Source organism: Procambarus clarkii, chromosome 1 (genome assembly GCF_040958095.1).
Source record: "Procambarus clarkii isolate CNS0578487 chromosome 1, FALCON_Pclarkii_2.0, whole genome shotgun sequence".
Taxonomy (NCBI): domain Eukaryota; kingdom Metazoa; phylum Arthropoda; class Malacostraca; order Decapoda; family Cambaridae; genus Procambarus; species Procambarus clarkii.
In genome coordinates this window covers 41,191,873-41,213,136 of record NC_091150.1, presented here as the reverse complement: position 1 = coordinate 41,213,136, position 21,264 = coordinate 41,191,873, and the positions used below count along the sequence as shown (strand labels likewise).

Sequence of the window (21,264 nt, the reverse complement as noted above, 5' to 3'; positions counted from 1 at the left end):
TCACGAGAGACCAACTTGTCAGTAATCTTAAAAATTACACTTTATACAATCAAATTATCACCAAACTATCACCAGCAAATGATTTACTGAAGCTTCGGCTGCTTCGAGGGTCGAGGCGCTGAGATTTGTGAGACATGGCCAGTCGAGGCGCTGAGATTTGTGAGACATGGCCAGTCGAGGCGCTGAGATTTGTGAGACATGGCCAGTCGAGGCGCTGAGATTTGTGAGACATGGCCAGTCGAGGCGCTGAGATTTTGTTAAAGCCTAATGCTGGAGGTACCGTGAGTGGACCCACACTGGTGGAGTGACACTCAACGCACCACAGTCAAGCCACGAGGTACTAAACAGGACCATATAATACTACACAGGACTGTGATGCTCGACTTAATTTCGACCAAAGAAATCTGCAATAATTAACTTCTTGTTGAATCCCCAACTGACTTCTTAGTGTCTGTTAGCAAGTGTTTATGTTCTGACTCCCAGAGGAGCAGCGGTGTGGTGAGAGGGTGGTGAGAGTAGGGAGAGAGAGAGAGGAGAGAGAGAGAAGGGGGAGGGGAAAGAGTGTGAGGGGAGAAAGAAAGAGACGGAGACAAAGTAAAGGAGAATGAGAGAGAGAAGGAAAGTAATAGTGATAACTAGACAGTATAATATTATATAAGAGAAGAGAAATGAGCAAGTGGAATGTGAGTTACACACACACACACACACACACACACACACACACACACACACACACACACACACACACACACACACACACACACACACACACACACACACACACACATATACACACACACACACACACACACACACACACACACACACACACACACACACACCACACACCACACACACACACACACACACCACACACACACACACACACACACACACACACATACACACACAAACACACACACAAACACATACACACTCTACACACACACACACACAGTTATAGTTAGACTATACAGTTATAAGGAAAGATAGGTTATTATTGAAAGAGAGGGACGGTAGGGGAGGAGGCGGAGGGGCCCTACTAATGAGAAAAGAATGGAGCTTCAATGAGATGGCTATCCCGGGCTGTGAGGGATAACAGGCACCATGACAAGGAAAGAACCAAGAATAGTAGTAGCAGTGATATATAACCCTCCACCCAATGACAGAAGACTCAGGCAAGAGTATGACAACAACAACATGGCAGTTAACAGTATAATTGAGAGGGCAGCCTCTGCGGCTTGTAGAAATCCCATCTGTTCATCATGGTGGACTTCAATCACGGAAGGATAAACTGGGAGAACAAGGAACCGCATGGAGGTGAGGATACGTGGAGAGCTAAACTATTGGAGGTGGCGACAAGAAACTTCTTAAGAATGAGAGGAAACGATGAACCAGCGAGACTTGACCTAGTCTTCACTCTGAACGCATCGACATAAGGGAAATCGGTTTCGGTTGGCTAACATCAGAACAGCCTTCAGGAACCTGTGTAAGGAATCATTCAGAACCTTGTACACAGCATATGTAAGACCAATCCTGGAGTATGCAGCCCCCAGCATGGAGCCCGTATCTTGTCAAGCACAAGACGAAGCTGGAAAAAGTTCAGAGGTATGCCACTAGACTAGTCCCAGAACTAAGAGACATGAGTTACGAGGAAAGGCTTCGTGAAATGCACCTCACGACACTGGAAGACAAAAGAATAAGAGGAGACATTATCACTACCTACAAAATTCTCAGAGGAATTGACAGGGTAGATAAGGATAAACTTTTTAACACGGGTGGTACACGAACATTATTTTATTATTAATATCTTTATTGACAAAATTAATTACAATTTTGCCTAATCTGAGGATTTTGATAAAGTCTTATTAAAGTGAGGATAATGCTGGTATTCACTGTCACGCAGGACAGAGGGTCATACATAAGACAATAGGTCTAAACTGTAGGCTGAAGCACATATATATCATGGTTACAATCAATGTTTTAATATATGGATATGTGAAAACAACTTTCTATTGTGCACTGCCACACAAGGGCAGGGATGGGTTCATAAGTGATGCAGCTTAGAAGTAATATAAATAAAAATTGTTCTTCATTCTTTAAATGGACAAGCAAATTTTGGGTATAGTGTTAGGATGTCGTCCAGAACACCTGAGTTAATAAAATAGTTACACAGTTGGTGGTACAAGAGGCCAGGAGGTCTAAAGTCTTTTACGGTTTCACATTCAACAATATAGTGTTCTAGTGAATGCATTAAAGGTTTGTCACAGAGTTTACAATCTGAGTATTCTGGTAGTGGCTCAGCCTCACTAACCTGCCAGATGTGTCTATAGCCAAGGCGAATTCGCGCAATGACTACATCACATTGCCTGGTCCGGTTACTGTGCTGACCATACAAATACCTATTATTATAAAACTTGTCATAACTTTTAATACTGCAGCTTTCAGGTCTCTGGGCATTACTTGGTTCTTCTAAATCTGAATCAAGGGGACATAGATGGAGACTGAGTACCAAAATAAGCCACTGGGACGTTAGAAAGAACTTTTTCAGTGTCAGAGTAGTTAACGGGTGGAATGCATTAGGCAGTGATGTGGTGGAGGCTGACTCCATACACAGTTTCAAGTGTAGATATGATAGAGCCCAGTAGGCTCAGGCATCTGTACACCAGTTGATTGACAGTTGAGAGACGGGACCAAAGAGCCAGAGCTCAACCCCCGCAAGCATAAATAGGCGAGTACACACACACACCACACACACACACACACACACACACACACACACACACACCACACACACACACACACACACACACACACACACACACTGGCAGCCCTACACATTAGCAGCGGGCGCAAATTCTCGAGTATAAAGGCATACCAGGGAGCGCTTCAAGGCTAAGTGGTGCATACGAATTTGGTTCTTTCCCTGAGCAACACCGGTGTTTGTGTTGTGCTGCTCTGGCCAGGGAGCACCTTCACCCCCGTCCTCTTGATCTGCCACTCTGCAAAACATCCCGACTGTTTAGGCCAACCAGAAACGTACGAATCCAAGCGGCCGGCCTAACCAATCGAGGCTGATCCACAGAAAACGTCAGTATTCCCATACTTTAATTTGTTCTCTTAAGTCGCGTTTTTAATGAATTGGTTAATACCATAAAAATTAGGTGAGAGAGTAAGTTGGCAGATTAGTGGTAGACATGTCTTTACCCGTAAATGAAAATGTCTGTCTGTCTGTCCGAGGTTGGAGGACAGCCGCTCAGGGCTAGCTTCACTCAATTTTTTTTCTCCAGTCATTGCTGTTGGGTACGTGCACAACATAGGCGAGATGGGATCTTTATGTCAAAAGAAAACAGTGCCAAGTGACACTCTGCCAACATCAACTCCCACGATCAACCTTGCAATATTACCTGACTCGCCTCTGAATTAATATTATTATTATTAATATCATTATTATTATTATTATGTGTGTAATATCGGGAACTGTATTTACCGATCATTCCTAAGTGAAAAATAATGTAATCATAATACTTTAAACCGCAAATATATATATATATATATATATATATATATATATATATATATATATATATATATATATATATATATATATATATATATATTATATATAACTGAAAACTCACACCCCAGAAGTGACTCGAACCCATACTCCCAGAAGCAACGCAACTGGTATGTACAAGACGCCTTAATCGATTAAGGCGTCTTGTACATACCAGTTGCGTTGCTTCTGGGAGTATGGGTTCGAGTCACTTCTGGGGTGTGAGTTTTCAGTTGCATATTGTCCTGGGGACCATTCAGGCTTGTTCGCATATATATATATATATATATATATATATATATATATATATATATATATATATATATATATATAATGTGTGTGTGTGTGAATGATCTCTAGGCATTACTTTTTAAACTGAATTCCAAACGTTCCCTCAGTGGGCTATACTACCCTGACGGCCCAGGTTCGAATCCTTGAGGAATCATTTGGAGTTCTGTTGGAAAAACTTATATACTTTGGGACCATTCAAGCCTTACACATAGTAAGATACTGCGAGCCTAGCACGTTCAGGGGGTCGGATCTTAGCTGATAGGGAGGAGTTTAGTATATAAGAATTTCCTCAGACTCCTTGTAAAATTCTTTACTTGGAAAAGCAGTTGATAAAAGAGCTCTGTGCAAGAGCTCTCAAGATCAGATCAACCGTGACTACAACAAAGAGTGAAAGATCTATTAAATAAAGTTCAATTGTATGCAACTTGAATAGTTTAGGACAAAATGTTAATATAAAAGCCGGGTATGTAGGCTTAGGATAAACAGAAGTAGACACTTGACCACCAACTTAAGCATAAGTCAAAATATGCTACTTATGAATTGACCTCAATTTCGTAAATAAATATAAAATTGAAATGTTAAGAACTTGGACAAGTATCTGTTCAAAATTTATCGAAATTACAGAGGAACACGTTTTCTATTTTAGGGGATTTTTTTTTGTTTTGTATTTCACCTTTTTGGTTTTATTGACTTAGTGATTAAACTTAGTGTTGGTACGCCTGCCCCTAGACCTTGTGTTGGTACCCCTGCCCCCAGACCTCGTATTGGTACCCCTGTCCCAGAAGTATTACTGCACATGTCACAGGTGTTTGTACACCTGTCCCAGACCTCACGTCACAGCACGTGGCAGCTGTGTTCAGCTGGGTCCTGTCACTCTGCCGTCTGGGCCAGTGACGTCACTTGGACGGGGACATAAATACATTCCCTGAGGACTGACGACGCTGTCAGACTGGGCTCCTGGCGGCCATATCTCCCCGTCATCTCTCTCACAGGTCAACTACCCATTTGTACTGGTTATTTCTGCACCTCTCTCTCTCTCTCTCTCTCTCTCTCTCTCTCTCTCTCTCTCTCTCTCTCTCTCTCTCTCTCTCTCTCTCTCTCTCTCTCTCTCTCTCTCTCTCTCTCTCTCTCTCTCTCTGTGGAAGAGAGAGGAAGAGAGTGGGGGAGAAGAGAATGAGAGGGTAGAGAGAGAGGAGAAACTGGGAGAGATAATAACATTGTCTCGTGGGTTATCTCGTTAGTGGCTCAGTAGGTATAGTGCGGCTGGCTACTGTCTCTGTGGTGCGGGGTTCGAGCCTCTGATTGACTAGCTGAATGGAATACACACACACACACACACACACATATATATATATATATATATATATATATATATATATATATATATATATATATATATATATATATATATATATATATATATGTCGTACCTAGTAGCCAGAACGCACTTTTCAGCCTACTATGCAAGGCCCGATTTGCCTAATAAGCCAAGTTTTCATGAATTAATTGTTTTTCGACTACCTAACCTACCTAACCTAACCTAACTTTTTCGGCCAACTAACCTAACCTAACCTATTAAGATAGGTTAGGTTAGGTAGGGTTGGTTAGGTTCGGTCATATATCTACATTAATTTTAACTCCAATAAAAAAAAATTGACCTCATACATAATAAAATGGGTAGCTTTATCATTTCATAAGAAAAAAATTAGAGAAAATATATTAATTCATGAAAACTTGGCTTATTAGACAAATCGGGCCTCGCATAGTAGGCTGAGAAGTGCGTTCTGGCTACTAGGTACGACATATATATATATATATATAAGTGTGTGTGTGTGTAGTAAAGCCGGATGGACTATAAAGTAAATCCGGCTTTACGGTCCGTTGGGCTAAAATTGTATAAAAATTACATCAAGAACATTAAAACTAATTAAATAAAGAAATGGGTAATAATAGGAAAATATCTCCTCAGTAATTACAGGCATAACAATACACACACGCACATATACACACACATGTGTATATACACACATGTGTACATACACACACATGTGTACATACACACATGTACACATTGGGGCGCCGGTGGCTGAATGGACCCTGGATACGTAGTCCTGTGGTCTGGGGGTTCGATTCCCAGCACCGGCGGGAAACAAAAATGGGCAGAGTTTCTTTCACCCTGATGCTCCTGTTACCTAGCAGTAAATAGGTATCTGGGAGTTAGACAGCTGTTACGGGCTGCTTCCCGGGGTGTATATGTGTGTGAAAAAAAAGTTAGTTAGTAGTTAATAACTGTTGATTGGTTGAAAGGCGGGCTGAAAGAGCAGAGTTCAACCCCCGCAAGCACAACTAGGTGGATACAACTAGGTGAATAGAACTAGGTGAATACAATCCTGTGCTCTCAGCTGCTGGATACTGTGGCAAGAGAGGACGCTCCGTACAAGAGGAACCGGAGTCTGCCTCTATTGGGGAGGCCTCTGAGAGACCTTCCTCGAGAGCGAGATAGAGCAGCAGGAGGAAAATGAGGCTGATACAATAGATATGAGTAAGATGAGGAGGAATGAGTTGACCCAGAGGAGGATAAATAAGATAAAACAGGGAGAAAGTGTATTAAAAAGGGAATGGAATTAAGAGATGAATTAGTGTAATATTAGAAAGGCAGAAGAGGAAGTGAGAGGGAATGACGAGGAAAATGAATAAAGTAGAGAGAGAGAGAGAGAGAGGTGAGGAGAAAGGGAGTAGAGAGGGGAAGGAGAGACAATAACGAGGCAGTATTGTTGGAAGTCATTAGTCTTAATTGACTTGTTTGTGGGAGAGAATGCTTGCCCTGTGTGGCCTTGGTGGGGGAAGGTGTACTCTGGGGCATGGGTATGGGGCATGTTGTGTTGCTGTGGGGGGGGGTTGCTGGGGGGGGGGTGTTGGGGGGTGTTGCTGGGGGGGGGGGTGTTGGCTGGGGGTGAGGGTGTTGTGTTGGTGGGGGGGGGTGCTTAAAACAGGTGGAAACTTAGTACCCAAATGAGCCACTATTTTCTTTTTATATACAAGAGTTGTTACATTCTTGTACATCCACTAGTACACATAACGCTTCAGGCAGGTCCTTAATCCTGTGGTCCCTGGAATACGACCCCGCGAAGTGTCGCTTTTACAACCAGGTGCCCATTTTACCGTTGAGTTAAAGAACAACAAACAACAGAGGCTACAGTTAAGGATTTGCGCCCAGTAAATCCTCCCCGGCCAGGATACGAACCCAGGACAAAGCACTCCCGGAACGCCAGGTGAGTGTCTTACCACTACGCCGCGGAGACTGTTGAGCTCTGGCTCTTTGGTCCCGCCTCTCAACTGTCAATCAACTGGTGTACAGGTTCCTGAGCCTACTGGGCTCTATCATATCTACCTTTCTATCACTAGAAAGAACTTTTTCAGTGTCAGAGTAGGTTACACATGGAATGCATTTTGCCCATTTGTCTCCGCCTCCACCGGGGATCGAATCCGGAACCTCAGGACTACAAATCCGAAGCGCTGTCCACTCAGTTGTCATGCGCGCCCTCTTTGTTACACTTAGGTAAGTGTAACTACACTTAGGTAATTACACAAACACGCTCCTAACCCCATCTTAACCTCTTTTTCTTTTTTTTCTTTTTTTAAACATTCACAAGGTATTAAAAAGTAAGAAAAACTAAGTCATATTGAACATCGTTGTGTGTGTGTACCATGTTGTTGTTGTTGTTGTTATAGATTCAGTTACTCGGAACAAGTTCCAAGTAGCACGGGCTATGGTGAGCCCGTAGTGGACTTCCCTGGCACAGGAGCGGTGCCGTCTGGTGTGAGCACGATCTTCTCGCTAATGTTTATGTATCTCTTCACACAACATTTTTCCCCTTTCAGCGTACCAGACAAAACATAGCTGCCAGATGTTTATGATCATTCCTTCACTAGTGAAATAAATGTTTAATGTTTACTTCTCTGTTCTTCTTTAGTCTCGCTCCTCACATTCCATCTTTATCCTTCAACTTGTGCGTTCAGGTTGGGGAATTTTATAGTTTTATAAAGCTTGTTCTGTCTGAGAAGTCGTTCATTGTCTCGTTAGACAGCTTGACACATTCTTGGCTCTCACAGCTGCCTTGTACACCTGGCAGGTGTGTGTGTGTGTTGGCCTTACACACCTGTGTTGACATATACACCTGGCAGGTGTGTGTGTGTGTTGGCCTTACACACCTGTGTTGACATATACACCTGGCAGGTGTGTGTGTGTTGGCCTTACACACCTGTGTTGACATATACACCTGGCAGGTGTGTGTGTGTTGGCCTTACACACCTGTGTTGTCATATACACCTGGCAGGTGTGTTCCTCAGAGAGTTCACCTCCCTGAAACAGCGGGATCAAGCAGCCTGTTCGTGCTAAATAGATTTGGTAATTAGCTTCACATTTGGTTGGGTTACATGCGGTCTACCTTTAGTTATGGCGAGGCTTTACACACTATAGTGTTCCACCATGCTGTTGTGGGTCCCTTGGTACACAGCCACTTGGAGTGGTCGGTAGAGCGGCGCCTTTGCTTTTGTAGAGTCGGCGTTCTATCAACGATGGCTGAGTTTATTTTTTTTTGCTCCTTATCCTTATATTCCTGCTCCTTATTCTCATATTCCTGCTCCTTATCCTCATATTCCTGCTCCTTATCCTCATATTCCCGCTCCTTATCCTCATATTCCCGCTCCTTATCCTCATATTCCTGCTCCTTATTCTCATATTCCTGCTCCTTATCCTCATATTCCTGCTCCTTATCCTCATATTCCTGCTCCTTATCCTCATATTCCTGCTCCTTATCCTCATATTCCTGTTTCTTATCCTCATCTTCCTGCTCCTTATCCTCATATTCCTGTTCCTTATCCTCATATTCCTGCTCCTTATCCTCATATTCCTGCTCCTTATCCTCATATTCCTGCTCCTTATCCTCATATTCCCGATCCTTATCCTCATATTCCTGCTCCTTATCCTCATATTCCTGCTCCTTATCCTCATATTCCCGGTCCTTATCCTCATATTCCTGCTCCTTATCCTCATATTCCTGCTCCTTATCCTCATATTCCTGTTCCTTATCCTCATATTCCTGTTCCTTATCCTCATATTCCTGCTCCTTATCCTCATATTCCTGTTCCTTATCCTCATATTCCTGCTCCTTATCCTCATATCCCCGCTCCTTATCCTCATATCCCCGCTCCTTATCCTCATATTCCCGCTCCTTATCCTCATATTCCTGCTCCCTATCCTCATATCCCATGCGCATTATCCTCATACCCCAGTTCCCAGGGAGTCGTTAGCATGAAACCGGCTGCCAAGGCCACACCTTCTGGTCGTACGAATGCATACTGGGAACTTTAGTTACCCCTAACATAGAAAAACCTTAGTTACCCCTAACATAGAAAACCTTAGTTACCCCTAACATAGAAAACCTTAGTTACCCCTAACGTAGAAAACCTTAGTTACCCCTAACATAGAAAACTTTAGTTATTCATAACAAACAAAAGCTGCACACACTGGATTCCTTAATTACCCCAACATAGAAAACGAGCAGTTACCAGGGAACCTAAGTTATCCCTCACATAGAACACGAGCAGTTACCGGGGAACCTAAGTTATCCCTCACATAGAACACGAGCAGTTACCGGGGAACCTAAGTTATCCCTCACATAGAACACGAGCAGTTACCGGGGAACCTAAGTTATCCCTCACATAGAACACGAGCAGTTACCGGGGAACCTAAGTTATCCCTCACATAGAACACGAGCAGTTACCGGGGAACCTAAGTTATCCCTCACATAGAAAACGAGCAGTTACCGGGGAACCTAAGTTATCCCTCACATAGAACACGAGCAGTTACCGGGGAACCTAAGTTATCCCTCACATAGAACACGAGCAGTTACCGGGGAACCTAAGTTATCCCTCACATAGAACACGAGCAGTTACCGGGGAACCTTATATACAAGAGATCCTATACACTCTTGTACAGCCGCCGGCACGCGTAGCGTTTCGGTTTAATTCAAGTCCTAATTTAATCCTAAAACCCCTTAATCCTAATTTTCCCCGGAATACGACCCGCCAGTTTGTTTAACCACCAGGTACCCACTCACGGCTGGGTGAACAGGGGCAACAGTTCAGGATTGGCACCCGGTCAATCCTTCCCGGGCCAGGATACGAACCCAGGCCAAAGCGCTCGCGGGTGTTCTACCACTGCGCCACGGGGGACCTTAGTTATCCATGACATTGAAAAACAACAACAGTCTTAAGTTTACAGAACACAGTTTCTGGCAACACATACAGGGATGTATACACAGATGGCACAGGGATGTATACACAGATGACACAGGGATGTATACACAGATGACACAGGGATGTATACACAGATGACACAGGGATGTATACACAGATGGCACAGGGATGTATACACAGATGACACAGGGATGTATACACAGATGACACAGGGATGTATACACAGATGACACAGGGATGTATACACAGATGACACAGGGATGTATACACAGATGACACAGGGATGTATACACAGATGACACAGGGATGTATACACAGATGACACAGGGATGTATACACAGATGACACAGGGATGTATACACAGATGACACAGGGATGTATACACAGATGACACAGTGATGTATACACAGATGACACAGGGATGTATACACAGATGACACAGTGATGTATACACAGATGACACAGGCACACATATCAACGACATATGTTAGCGACATACACGATTACAGAGATATGAGAGTCATTAAAGGAATATGACTGCATGAAAAAATAAAATGGAGCTATTAGCTCCTGGACCCCGCCTCTAGGACCATTATAGTAGTACACACCCCAGGAAGCAGCCCGTAGCAGCTGTCTAACTCCCAGGTACCTGTTTACTGCTAGGTGAACAGGTGCTTAAAGGGAAAGAAACTCTGTCTATTTGATTCTGCCTCGGCGGGGAATCGAACCCGGGCCGTTGGGACTACGACCCCCGAGCGCTGTCCACTCAGCCGCGAGGCCCCCCCAGTGCGTGTGTGTTGGGGGGGGGGGGGGGGGCTGGCTGCGTGGCTAAACAGGACAACTTGAAGCATCATTAATTATTTGCAGCCACACTCGGTACCGATCTCTGTGGTGCGACACACACACACACACACACACACACAAACACACACACACACACACACACACACACACACACACACACACCACACACACACACACACACACACAAACACACACACACACATTAGGGAAGATTACCAAAAAAAAAAGATAGAAGACTGCAAGAAAGTATCCGGAAAAACTAACTGAAAAAATGAAGTGGCCAATAGAGTTTAACTCCAACAAATGCAGGTAATAAAGCTGGGTGATGGCAGCAGGATTTACGACTCAAAACACAAATGTTTATAGGAAACTCTCCAAGAAGCGAACTGAGAATAAGATGAGAGGCAGATGTCTCAGAGGACCTGTCACCCGGGGCACACCATAAATATACAGCACCATCTGTATATTCAACCCTAACAAACATGAGAACAGCCACCCATCTGAAACCCAAATGGAGTTATTTAGAAACCTGTCTACCACGTACGTTAGACAAATTTTTGAATGTGCAGCGCGAGCCTGGAGTCGTCATCTCGTTAAATACAAGACGAAGCTGGAGAGAGTTCAGATACCACTATACTAGTACAAGAGCTGAGAGTTAGGAGTTGTGAGGAAAGTCTAAAGGAATTATATTTCGTCACTGGAAGTCAGAAGAATTAGCGAGGACATGATCACCACATGCAAAATATAAAGAGAATTGACAAGGCATTATTTGGAATCGGTGATACACAAATAAGGAGATACAGGCGGAAACTACATATTTAAATGAGCCACAGTGACATTAAATGCAATTTGTCAGAGTAGTGAACGAACAAAATGAACTTAAAAGTGAGTTGCCAATGTTCGAGGACCGAAACGTCGTCGTCTCCTCGTTTCTGGCGTGTGGTTGGTCATCACACCTACAGCCCCGTTATTGTGACTCATCGCCTCCAACTTAAAAGTGAGACGGATGAGGCTGACTCCATACACAGTTTCAAATGTAGGAACCTGTTGATTGACAGTTGAGAGGTGGGACCAAATACCCGAAATTCTACGCATTGTAAGCATAATTAACTAAGCACAATTAGAAGAGCACCCACATTGTTATAAGTCTGGCTTCTGTATTTGTATTAAAGTCCGGTTTAACCTTCTCTTAGTTCCTCTAATATGTTTGTTATGCCATCCTCTTTTACGGACAATTGTCAGTGTTCATCACTACTCGGTGCAGGGTCCCAAGGTGCAGGGTCCCAAGGTGCAGGGTCCCAAGGTGCAGGCTCCCAAGGTGCAGGCTCCCAAGGTGCAGGCTCCCAAGGTGCAGGGTCCCAAGGTGCAGGCTCCCAAGGTGCAGGCTCCCAAGGTGCAGGCTCCCAAGGTGCAGGGTCCCAAGGTGCAGGCTCCCAAGGTGCAGGCTCCCAAGGTGCAGGGTCCCAAGGTGCAGGCTCCCAAGGTGCAGGGTCCCAAGGTGCAGGCTCCCAAGGTGCAGGCTCCCAAGGTGCAGGCTCCCAAGGTGCAGGCTCCCAAGGTGCAGGGTCCCAAGGTGCAGGCTCCCAAGGTGCAGGCTCCCAAGGTGCAGGCTCCCAAGGTGCAGGGTCCCAAGGTGCAGGCTCCCAAGGTGCAGGCTCCCAAGGTGCAGGGTCCCAAGGTGCAGGCTCCCAAGGTGCAGGGTCCCAAGGTGCAGGCTCCCAAGGTGCAGGCTCCCAAGGTGCAGGCTCCCAAGGTGCAGGCTCCCAAGGTGCAGGGTCCCAAGGTGCAGGCTCCCAAGGTGCAGGCTCCCAAGGTGCAGGCTCCCAAGGTGCAGGGTCCCAAGGTGCAGGCTCCCAAGGTGCAGGCTCCCAAGGTGCAGGGTCCCAAGGTGCAGGGTCCCAAGGTGCAGGCTCCCAAGGTGCAGGCTCCCAAGGTGCAGGCTCCCAAGGTGCAGGCTCCCAAGGTGCAGGCTCCCAAGGTGCAGGTCCCAAGGTGCAGGCTCCCAAGGTGCAGGTCCCAAGGTGCAGGGTCCCAAGGTGCAGGCTCCCAAGGTGCAGGCTCCCAAGGTGCAGGGTCCCAAGGTGCAGGCTCCCAAGGTGCAGGCTCCCAAGGTGCAGGCTCCCAAGGTGCAGGCTCCCAAGGTGCAGGCTCCCAAGGTGCAGGGTCCCAAGGTGCAGGCTCCCAAGGTGCAGGCTCCCAAGGTGCAGGGTCCCAAGGTGCAGGGTCCCAAGGTGCAGGGTCCCAAAGCTCCCAAGGCTCCCAAGGCTCCCAAGGTGCAGGGTCCCAAGGTGCAGGCTCCCAAGGTGCAGGGTCCCAAGGTGCAGGGTCCCAAGGTGCAGGCTCCCAAGGTGCAGGCTCCCAAGGTGCAGGCTCCCAAGGTGCAGGGTTCCAATGTGCAGGCTCCCAAGGTGCAGGCTCCCAAGGTGCAGGCTCCCAAGGTGCAGGGTCCCAAGGTGCAGGCTCCCAAGGTGCAGGGTTCCAATGTGCAGGCTCCCGAGGTGCAGGCTCCCAATGTGCAGGCTCCCAAGGTGCAGGCTCCCAAGGTGCAGGCTCCCAAGGTGCAGGCTCCCAAGGTGCAGGGTCCCAAGGCTCCCAAGGCTCCCAAGGCTCCCAAAAAGAGTCGATCAAAAAGACTGAATGTCTACGTTAAGCTGCTACATAACACGAGAACATGCATGCAAGCTCTAATAATAATAATAATAATAATAATAATAATAATAAAATAATAATAATAATAATAATAATACTCACAGACATCACAATAACGGGATATAGCAAATGAACAACGCCACAAGGGCTTTGATAAGGGTTCGAACCTGCGCGCTGGTTCGGGACCCTCCCGGCCCGTTATCAAGTCCTTACTGAGGAGCAGACTACACTTTCACTTCACATGTGTGGTTCAATTATTTAATTTATAAAAAACTAATTAGGTCTCTTGAGAAAATGTCTATTGTAGATATATATATTTTTGACAAAGTACCAATCACAGAGTACTGCGGGTGACCGCAAGGCTCAGGCAGGTAAGTGGAACACACTAGAAAGGAAAATAGTAAAGGTTTACTCCATTTATATTTGTTAAAAAGTAGACATGAAATAGAAATAATCGAGAGACATTATATTAGACGATTGATAATTGAAATCAGGAGTTGAAGCTCTGCCCTTATATGCTGGAGGCTGTCTGTCTCTGTCTGTCTGTCTGTCTGTCTCTGTCTCTCTCTCTCTCTCTCTCTCTCTCTCTCTCTCTCTCTCTCCTCTCTCTCTCTCTCTCTCTCTCTCTCTCTCTCTCTCTCTCTCTCTCTCTCTCTCTCTCTCTCTCTCTCGCTCTCTCTCTAAAATACTTACCGGAATTGGCAGGGTGTGAGAGGAGGATTGTTTGCTACGCTAAACACCACAAAGAGAGGATGTGAAAGGCATGAACTAGACGAAGAGGAGGTAACAGAAGCCACCTCCATCAGCACATTCAAATTAGATATGATAGACAAGTAGGGAGTCATTACGTCCATTGAGTCCAAGAGTCATTGCGTCCATTGAGTCCTAGAGTCATTGCGTCCATTGAGTCCAAGAGTTCAAGAGTCATTGCTTCACTGAGTCCAAGAGCTCAAGCTCAAGCGTGCAGGCAGAAAAAGATCAGTACTCAGAGTGGCCTCAGACGCTGCGGATTCAACAATCACAATAGAAGATAATAATAGTACATACAAAGTATTTTACAATCCTCATATGACCTGAGGGTTTGTGTTGATGGAAGGGAGGGGGGGAAAGAGACGATAAAAAGAGAGGGAGAAGTGAAAAAGGAAGAGGAGAGAGAGAGAGGGAAAAGAGAAGGGAAAGCAATAAAGACGGGTGTGAAGGATTCAGAGGAAGGGAAGGATTATAGACATAATATTTTGCTGTGAATGTTATTCATGACAAATAATAAAAATGGTGATCCACTGGCGAGGGGTTGCTGGTGGTCCCTCCCTCACTGGTGCTGTGGACCCTGTGGTGAGGGACGCAAGCAGGGGCAGGGAGAGACAGGAGGGAGGAAAGTCAGAGGGAGGAAGACAGGAGGGGAGGGAGAGACAGCAGGGGCAGGGAGAGACAGGGAGGTAGAGAAGACAAGGAGTGGGAGAGACTAGGTGGGACAGGCAATGGGTGGGGAGAGACCGAGGGAGGAAGAGACAGTTGAGTGAGAGACGGGGGGGGGAGGAAGAGAACATGTGTGGAAAGGACAGGGAATGGAAGAGACAAGTGGTGGGAGAAGAGAAAGAAAGAGAGAGAGAGACAGAGACAGACAGAGAGACAGAGACAGAGACAGAGACAGAGACAAAGAGGAAACAAGTGGTAAGAGAGACAAGGAGAAGAGAGAGAGAGAGACACTATACCGACGCAGACAGGCTCCCGGTCTGCCTTTTTATCCGGAGCGTAACAAGGTGCGCAGGCTTTAAGCCGGTGGGTAGTGAGCGTTGTTGATAGCGAGGCCCCTGGCGTGTGTGTGTGGGCGGCGGGCAGGGATCAGTGTCACTGCACCAGCGGTAAGGTCGGCCCACACCTCGCCTACCACCACCTCCTACTACTACTCCTCTCCAGTGGATGCTCTGCTCCAGTCTCTCTGTCATCTCACACTTCACCACCAGGTAAATGCCTGAAAGAACTGTTCATCGCCGTGTTCTCTCGTGTGTTCTGGTACGGGAAAGTTCATTTGTTCCCCTTGTAGGGGTACTCAGTGTGGGATATAGTGACTTTAATGTGTCTGAAGATGTCAATTGTATACAGGATCTGTCCTGTATACAGTATCCGGGCCTCGTGTGGTGGAGGTACTGTATGATACTGAAGAGGCAGCACGCTCTATGGTTCCAGATCATGGATCTCTCTCGATTCTTGATGCGCTGCAGCCTGGAACGTTGAGGTCAGACGCTGCTGGGTTTCCTCCTTGACAGCTTGACAGCTTTGCAGCTTGGTAGCTTGGCAGCTTGGCCTACTCGGTAACTGTTACCGGTGCCCCGTGCGGTGTTTGGTGGGAACTTTCGGTATTGGCTGTCCGGTGGCTGTGTTGGCGCCGTGTCGACGCTGCGCCGATGTTTCTGAGGTTTTGAGGTTCACAGACATGAGGTTCTTTAACCGTTATACGGATCTGGGGTTGTGAACCAGAGTTCTAAGGTTCTTGGGAGACAGTCAAGCGCTGAGTGCCTCGTCGACCAGAGTGCCTCGTCGACCTGAGTGCCTCGTTGACCTGAGTGCCTCGTCGACCTGAGTGCCTCGTCGACCTGAGTGCCTCGTCAACATGAGTGCCTCGTCGACTTTCTCTGGCGTCGCCTGCCATTTACTTCTGGTCTTATTTCGCTGTAAATTACCTAACTTCCGAGTAATATTACGTTCTTCCACTTCCGTTCAGCACAACATTACAGCAAGTCAATATAGTTCTCTTCTCAACGTTTCCGAGAAGCTTTTGGTGGCTTGGAGTAATTATACGGACTGACCTGGCCGCAGCTCTCATTACTGGAGTATGTTTAATAGCGAATTATTTTCAAGGAAGAGTGTGCGTCTTGCGTAGTACGGTGAGACGCTGTTACGTGTGGTAACGCCATCACCGAAGATGTTGTTACGTGTGGTAACGTCATCACCGTAGACGTTGTTACGTGTGGTAACGTCATCACCGTAGACGCTGTTACGTGTGGTAACGCCATCATCGTAGACGTTGTTACGTGTCGTAACGCCATCACCGTAGACGCTGTTACGTGTGGTAACGCCATCACCGTAGACGCTGTTACGTGTGGTAACGCCATCACCGTAGACGCTGTTACGTGTGGTAACGCCATCACGGTACACGTGAGGGGTCAGGGCGTTACAGGGGGTAACACAGCGCTGACAACAACTGTTGATCAAACGAACAAACTTGGACCGTTCCCAAAAATTCACATTTTGTGCTATTGTACTACTCCAAACGACCCGTCTGTCCTAGGCCTAAAAACAATCTTAGGCCTAATATATGCTATAAGTTCTAATTTTAATACGTATATAATTAATTTCGTCGGGGATAGGAAACCTGAGTATATATATATATATATATATATATATATAATATATATATATATATATATATATATATTATATATATATATATACAAATATTTATATATATATATATATATGTATAACATATATGTATATATATACTTTAAGCTTGTATCAAGGTACTCTCCAAGCCCCCCACCCCGCCCACAGGTCCAACTATAGGCCCTCCCCAGGATACAACCCCCCACAACAGCTCCCTAACTCCCGGGTACCTATAGTTACTGCTGGGTGAACAGAGGCATTGGGTGAAAAAAATGGGCTCAAACCATTTCTGTCCCTCCCGGGAATCGAACCCACGGTATACTGGACTGCGAGCCGAGAACGAAGCTTAGTACTACTGTGCTAAGCCTAGGGAAAGATACGGTGTTGTCGTCGACGAATATAATTGCACAAAACCTGGTATATTTTGGGTCCAACGATCCATTCTTGTCCACTGTGGCACTGGCTGCAGTCAGAGCCACCACCAGTGTGTGTGTGTGCCAGGTGGGCCCAACCCGTCCTCTCAAAATAACGACGCTTTTCGCTGGTATGCGCGCTACGGCCCATAAACTGACGTAATTTGAAATGAAATCGGCTCACGAAAGTGATGTACTGTCCCGTTTTCTGTTTGGGTCCTCCAGCTTATAGTCTGTTAGGTTAGGAGAGGACACATTCAATTATCGTTTTTCATGACGTTTTAAAACCTTAGGAGAATTTCCTGTCCTCCTAACCTACCATAAGTCCCTCAACTTACTGTTTTGGATAAAAAAAATCCGAAATTTATTTCCAATTTTTGTTTCATTTTCAAATTACATCTGTTTTCGACCATACGGACAAACGGCTAAATTCAGACGTAATTTGCAAGAGGAGAGGTTTATGCCTCACCTCTCGTCTCCTGTAGGTGGTGAGGTGAGGCGAAGGTCCCGCATGAAGAGCTCAAGTCAGTTTTTTTTTATTATTATTATTTTCTACCACAGACGTGGCCACACAGTTACAATGCTAACCAGCATATATACATTTTCTTCTGTCCTCCATGGACAGGGTTAGATATCTGTTAAACATATAGTTCAAGGGTTTATTGAACAATCAACCACAGAAGGTGATTCGGTGCTTTTAAAATGCTAAGCTAACCTACATACGTAAATACATAGATACACAGATTTACGTATGCCCTATATAAAGTGTTTGATGTGTCTTTTACATAGTGTCATTAATGTGCATTTACAAAGGTGAAATGTAACTCTGATCAGCTTCCATATATACTTTATACTCATACTGGGAGCCGGGCGGCCGAGCGGACAGCACGCTGGACTTGTGATCCTGTGGTCCTGGGTTCGATCCAGGCGCCACAGGATCATATACATGTACAAGTCAGTGTTGGTCTGCTTACAGCTTTACAGCGAGAACTGCCATCTTCAGCACTGGTCATCTGGTGATAGGGAGAACTGGCGGTCATCTTCAGAACTGGCGTGACATGCCTGGGTGGGGGAAGTGTCTCCTGGTGGGGGAAGTGTCTCCTGGGTGGGGGGAAGTGTCTCCTGGGTGGGGGAAGTGTCTCCTGGGTGGGGGGAAGTGTCTCCTGGGTGGGGGAAGTGTCTCCTGGGTGGGGGGAAGTGTCTCCTGGGTGGGGGGAAGTGTCTCCTGGGTGGGGGAAAGTGTCTCCTGGGTGGGGGAAGTGTCTCCTGGGTGGGGGAAGTGTCTCCTGGGTGGGGGAAGTGTCTCCTGGGTGGGGGGAAAGTGTCCCTTGGGTGGGGGAAGTGTCTCCTGGGTGGGGGGAAGTGTCTCCTGGGTGGGGGGAAAGTGTCCCTTGGGTGGGGAAGTGTCTCCTGGGTGGGGGAAGTGTCTCCTGGGTGGGGGAAAGTGTCCCTTGGGTGGGGGAAGTGTCTCCTGGGTGGGGGAAGTGTCTCCTGGGTGGGGGAAGTGTCTCCTGGGTGGGGGAAGTGTCTCCTGGGTGGGGGAAGTGTCTCCTGGGTGGGGGAAGTGTCTCCTGGGTGGGGGAAGTGTCTCCTGGGTGGGGAAGTGTCTCCTGGGTGGGGGAAAGTGTCTCCTGGGTGGGGAAGTGTCTCCTGGGTGGGGGGAAAGTGTCCCTTGGGTGGGGGAAGTGTCTCCTGGGTGAGGGAAGTGTCTCCTGGGTGGGGGGAAAGTGTCCCTTGGGTGGGGGAAGTGTCTCCTGGGTGGGGGAAGTGTCTCCTGGGTGGGGGAAGTGTCTCCTGGGTGGGGGAAGTGTCTCCTGGGTGGGGGAAGTGTCTCCTGGTGGGGGAAGTGTCTCCTGGGTGGGGGAAGTGTCTCCTGGGTGGGGGAAGTGTCTCCTGGGTGGGGGAAGTGTCTCCTGGGTGGGGGGAAAGTGTCTCCTGGGTGGGGAAGTGTCTCCTGGTGGGGGGAAAGTGTCCCTTGGGTGGGGGAAGTGTCTCCTGGGTGGGGGAAGTGTCTCCTGGGTGGGGGGAAAGTGTCCCTTGGGTGGGGGAAGTGTCTCCTGGGTGGGGGGAGTGTCTCCTGGGTGGGGAAGTGTCTCCTGGGTGGGGGGAGTGTCTCCTGGGTGGGGGAAGTGTCTCCTGGGTGGGGGGAGTGTCTCCTGGGTGGGGGAAGTGTCTCCTGGGTGGGGGGAAAGTGTCCCTTGGGTGGGGGAAGTGTCTCCTGGGTGGGGGAGTGTCTCCTGGGTGGGGAAGTGTCTCCTGGGTAGGGGGAAAGTGTCTCCTGGATGGGGGAAGTGTCTTCTGGATGGGGGAAGTGTCTCCTGGGTGGGGGAAGTGTCTCCTGGGTGGGGGAAGTGTCTCCTGGGTGGGGGGAGTGTCTCCTGGGTGGGGGAAGTGTCTCCTGGGTGGGGGGAAAGTGTCCCTTGGGTGGGGGAAGTGTCTCCTGGGTGGGGGGAGTGTCTCCTGGGTGGGGGAAAGTGTCCCTTGGGTGGGGAAGTGTCTCCTGGGTGGGGGGAGTGTCTCCTGGGTGGGGGAAGTGTCTCCTGGGTAGGGGGAAAGTGTCTCCTGGATGGGGAAAGTGTCTCCTGGATGGTGGAAGTGTCTTCTGGGTGGGGAAAGTGTCTCCTGGGTGGGGGGAAGTGTCTCACTACAAGAAACAACCCAGTGTCATAGACCTTGGGGGCCTATGTGTGATGGAAGAGTTGTTCTTATACATGTTCACAACTTCCTAATTGCCTGATGGTTGTATAAAATGTATTAATGTATTTAAATAAACTCTCACCTGTCATGTAAAAACATCGTCTCCGCTTTGAATTTATTATATTCAAAGCAGCAGGATTATATACAGCTCTTATATCGAGCTGGTTATATGAACCAATAATTAATCTTTTTTCAATATATTAATTCATTTAAGTCACTATAGCTCCTCTATTTTAAAGTTACCACGTCGTTAGAACAAGGTGTAGTTTTTCTAACAAAAAATAGAAAACGTGACAAGGAAAACGATCGCTTGAGATCTGGAGGTTTCAATAACTGGTTCTAATTAGCGACCGGATCAGTTAAGTGAGTTTAAGTGAAGCGTTTTAAGTGGGTCTCGAGGTGAGCGAGGCCCTACACACACACACACACACACACACACACCAACACACACACACACACACACATTCCTCAAGGGAATTGACAGGGTTGATAAAGACAGGCTGTTTAACACAAGGGGCACACGCACTAGGGGACACAGGTGGAAACTGAGTGCCCAAATGAGCCACAGAGATATTAGAAAGAACTTTTTTAGTGTCAGAGTGGTTGACAAATGGAATGCATTAGGAAGTGATGTGGTGGAGGCTGACTCCATACACAGTTTCAAGTGTAGATATGATAGAGCCCAATAGGCTCAGGAACCTGTACACCTGTTGTTTGACAGTTGAGAGGCGGGACCAAAGAGCCAGAGCTTAACCCCCGCAAGCACAACTAGGTGAGTACAACTAGGTGAGTACACACACACACATACACACACACACACACACACACACACACACACACACACACACACACACACACACACACACACACACACACACATACACACACACACACACACACACTTTAAGAAGCTCTCTATAACCTTGTTCTTCAAGTCTGGTAATTGTGATCCAACCACAACAGTATTGTTGAACCAATTACTATTGTTTCTAAATCTAAATTCTCATTGTTTTTTTTTTCTAAATCAAAATGCTCACAATTGTCCTTTCTGAATCAAAATTTTCACGATTGAACTTTCTAAATCTATCATTAGAAAAATTATTTTAGTTCTGATTTGATTTCTTATTTTTAGTCCCAATATTGATTTTGTCTTTCTTGTTTTCCTCGTACTTTTCCTCTCTCCCTTTCCCCTCCCATCCTTCCTCTTTC

The 21,264-nt window shown here is 46.7% G+C and overlaps 1 protein-coding gene across 1 annotated transcript in view; it reads left to right on the top strand.

Moving 5' to 3' along the window:
- Nucleotides 1–230: 230 nt before the first annotated feature.
- LOC123754251 (periaxin-like) overlaps nucleotides 231–21,264 on the top strand; it is a 25,168-nt gene continuing 4,134 nt past the window's right edge. Inside the window, exons 1-4 of the mRNA XM_069322025.1 lie at nucleotides 231–281; nucleotides 12,177–12,890; nucleotides 12,940–13,557; nucleotides 13,869–13,932. Of these exons, the coding sequence (XP_069178126.1) occupies nucleotides 231–281; nucleotides 12,177–12,890; nucleotides 12,940–13,557; nucleotides 13,869–13,932 (1,447 nt within the window). The remainder of the gene's footprint in view (nucleotides 282–12,176; nucleotides 12,891–12,939; nucleotides 13,558–13,868; nucleotides 13,933–21,264) is intronic.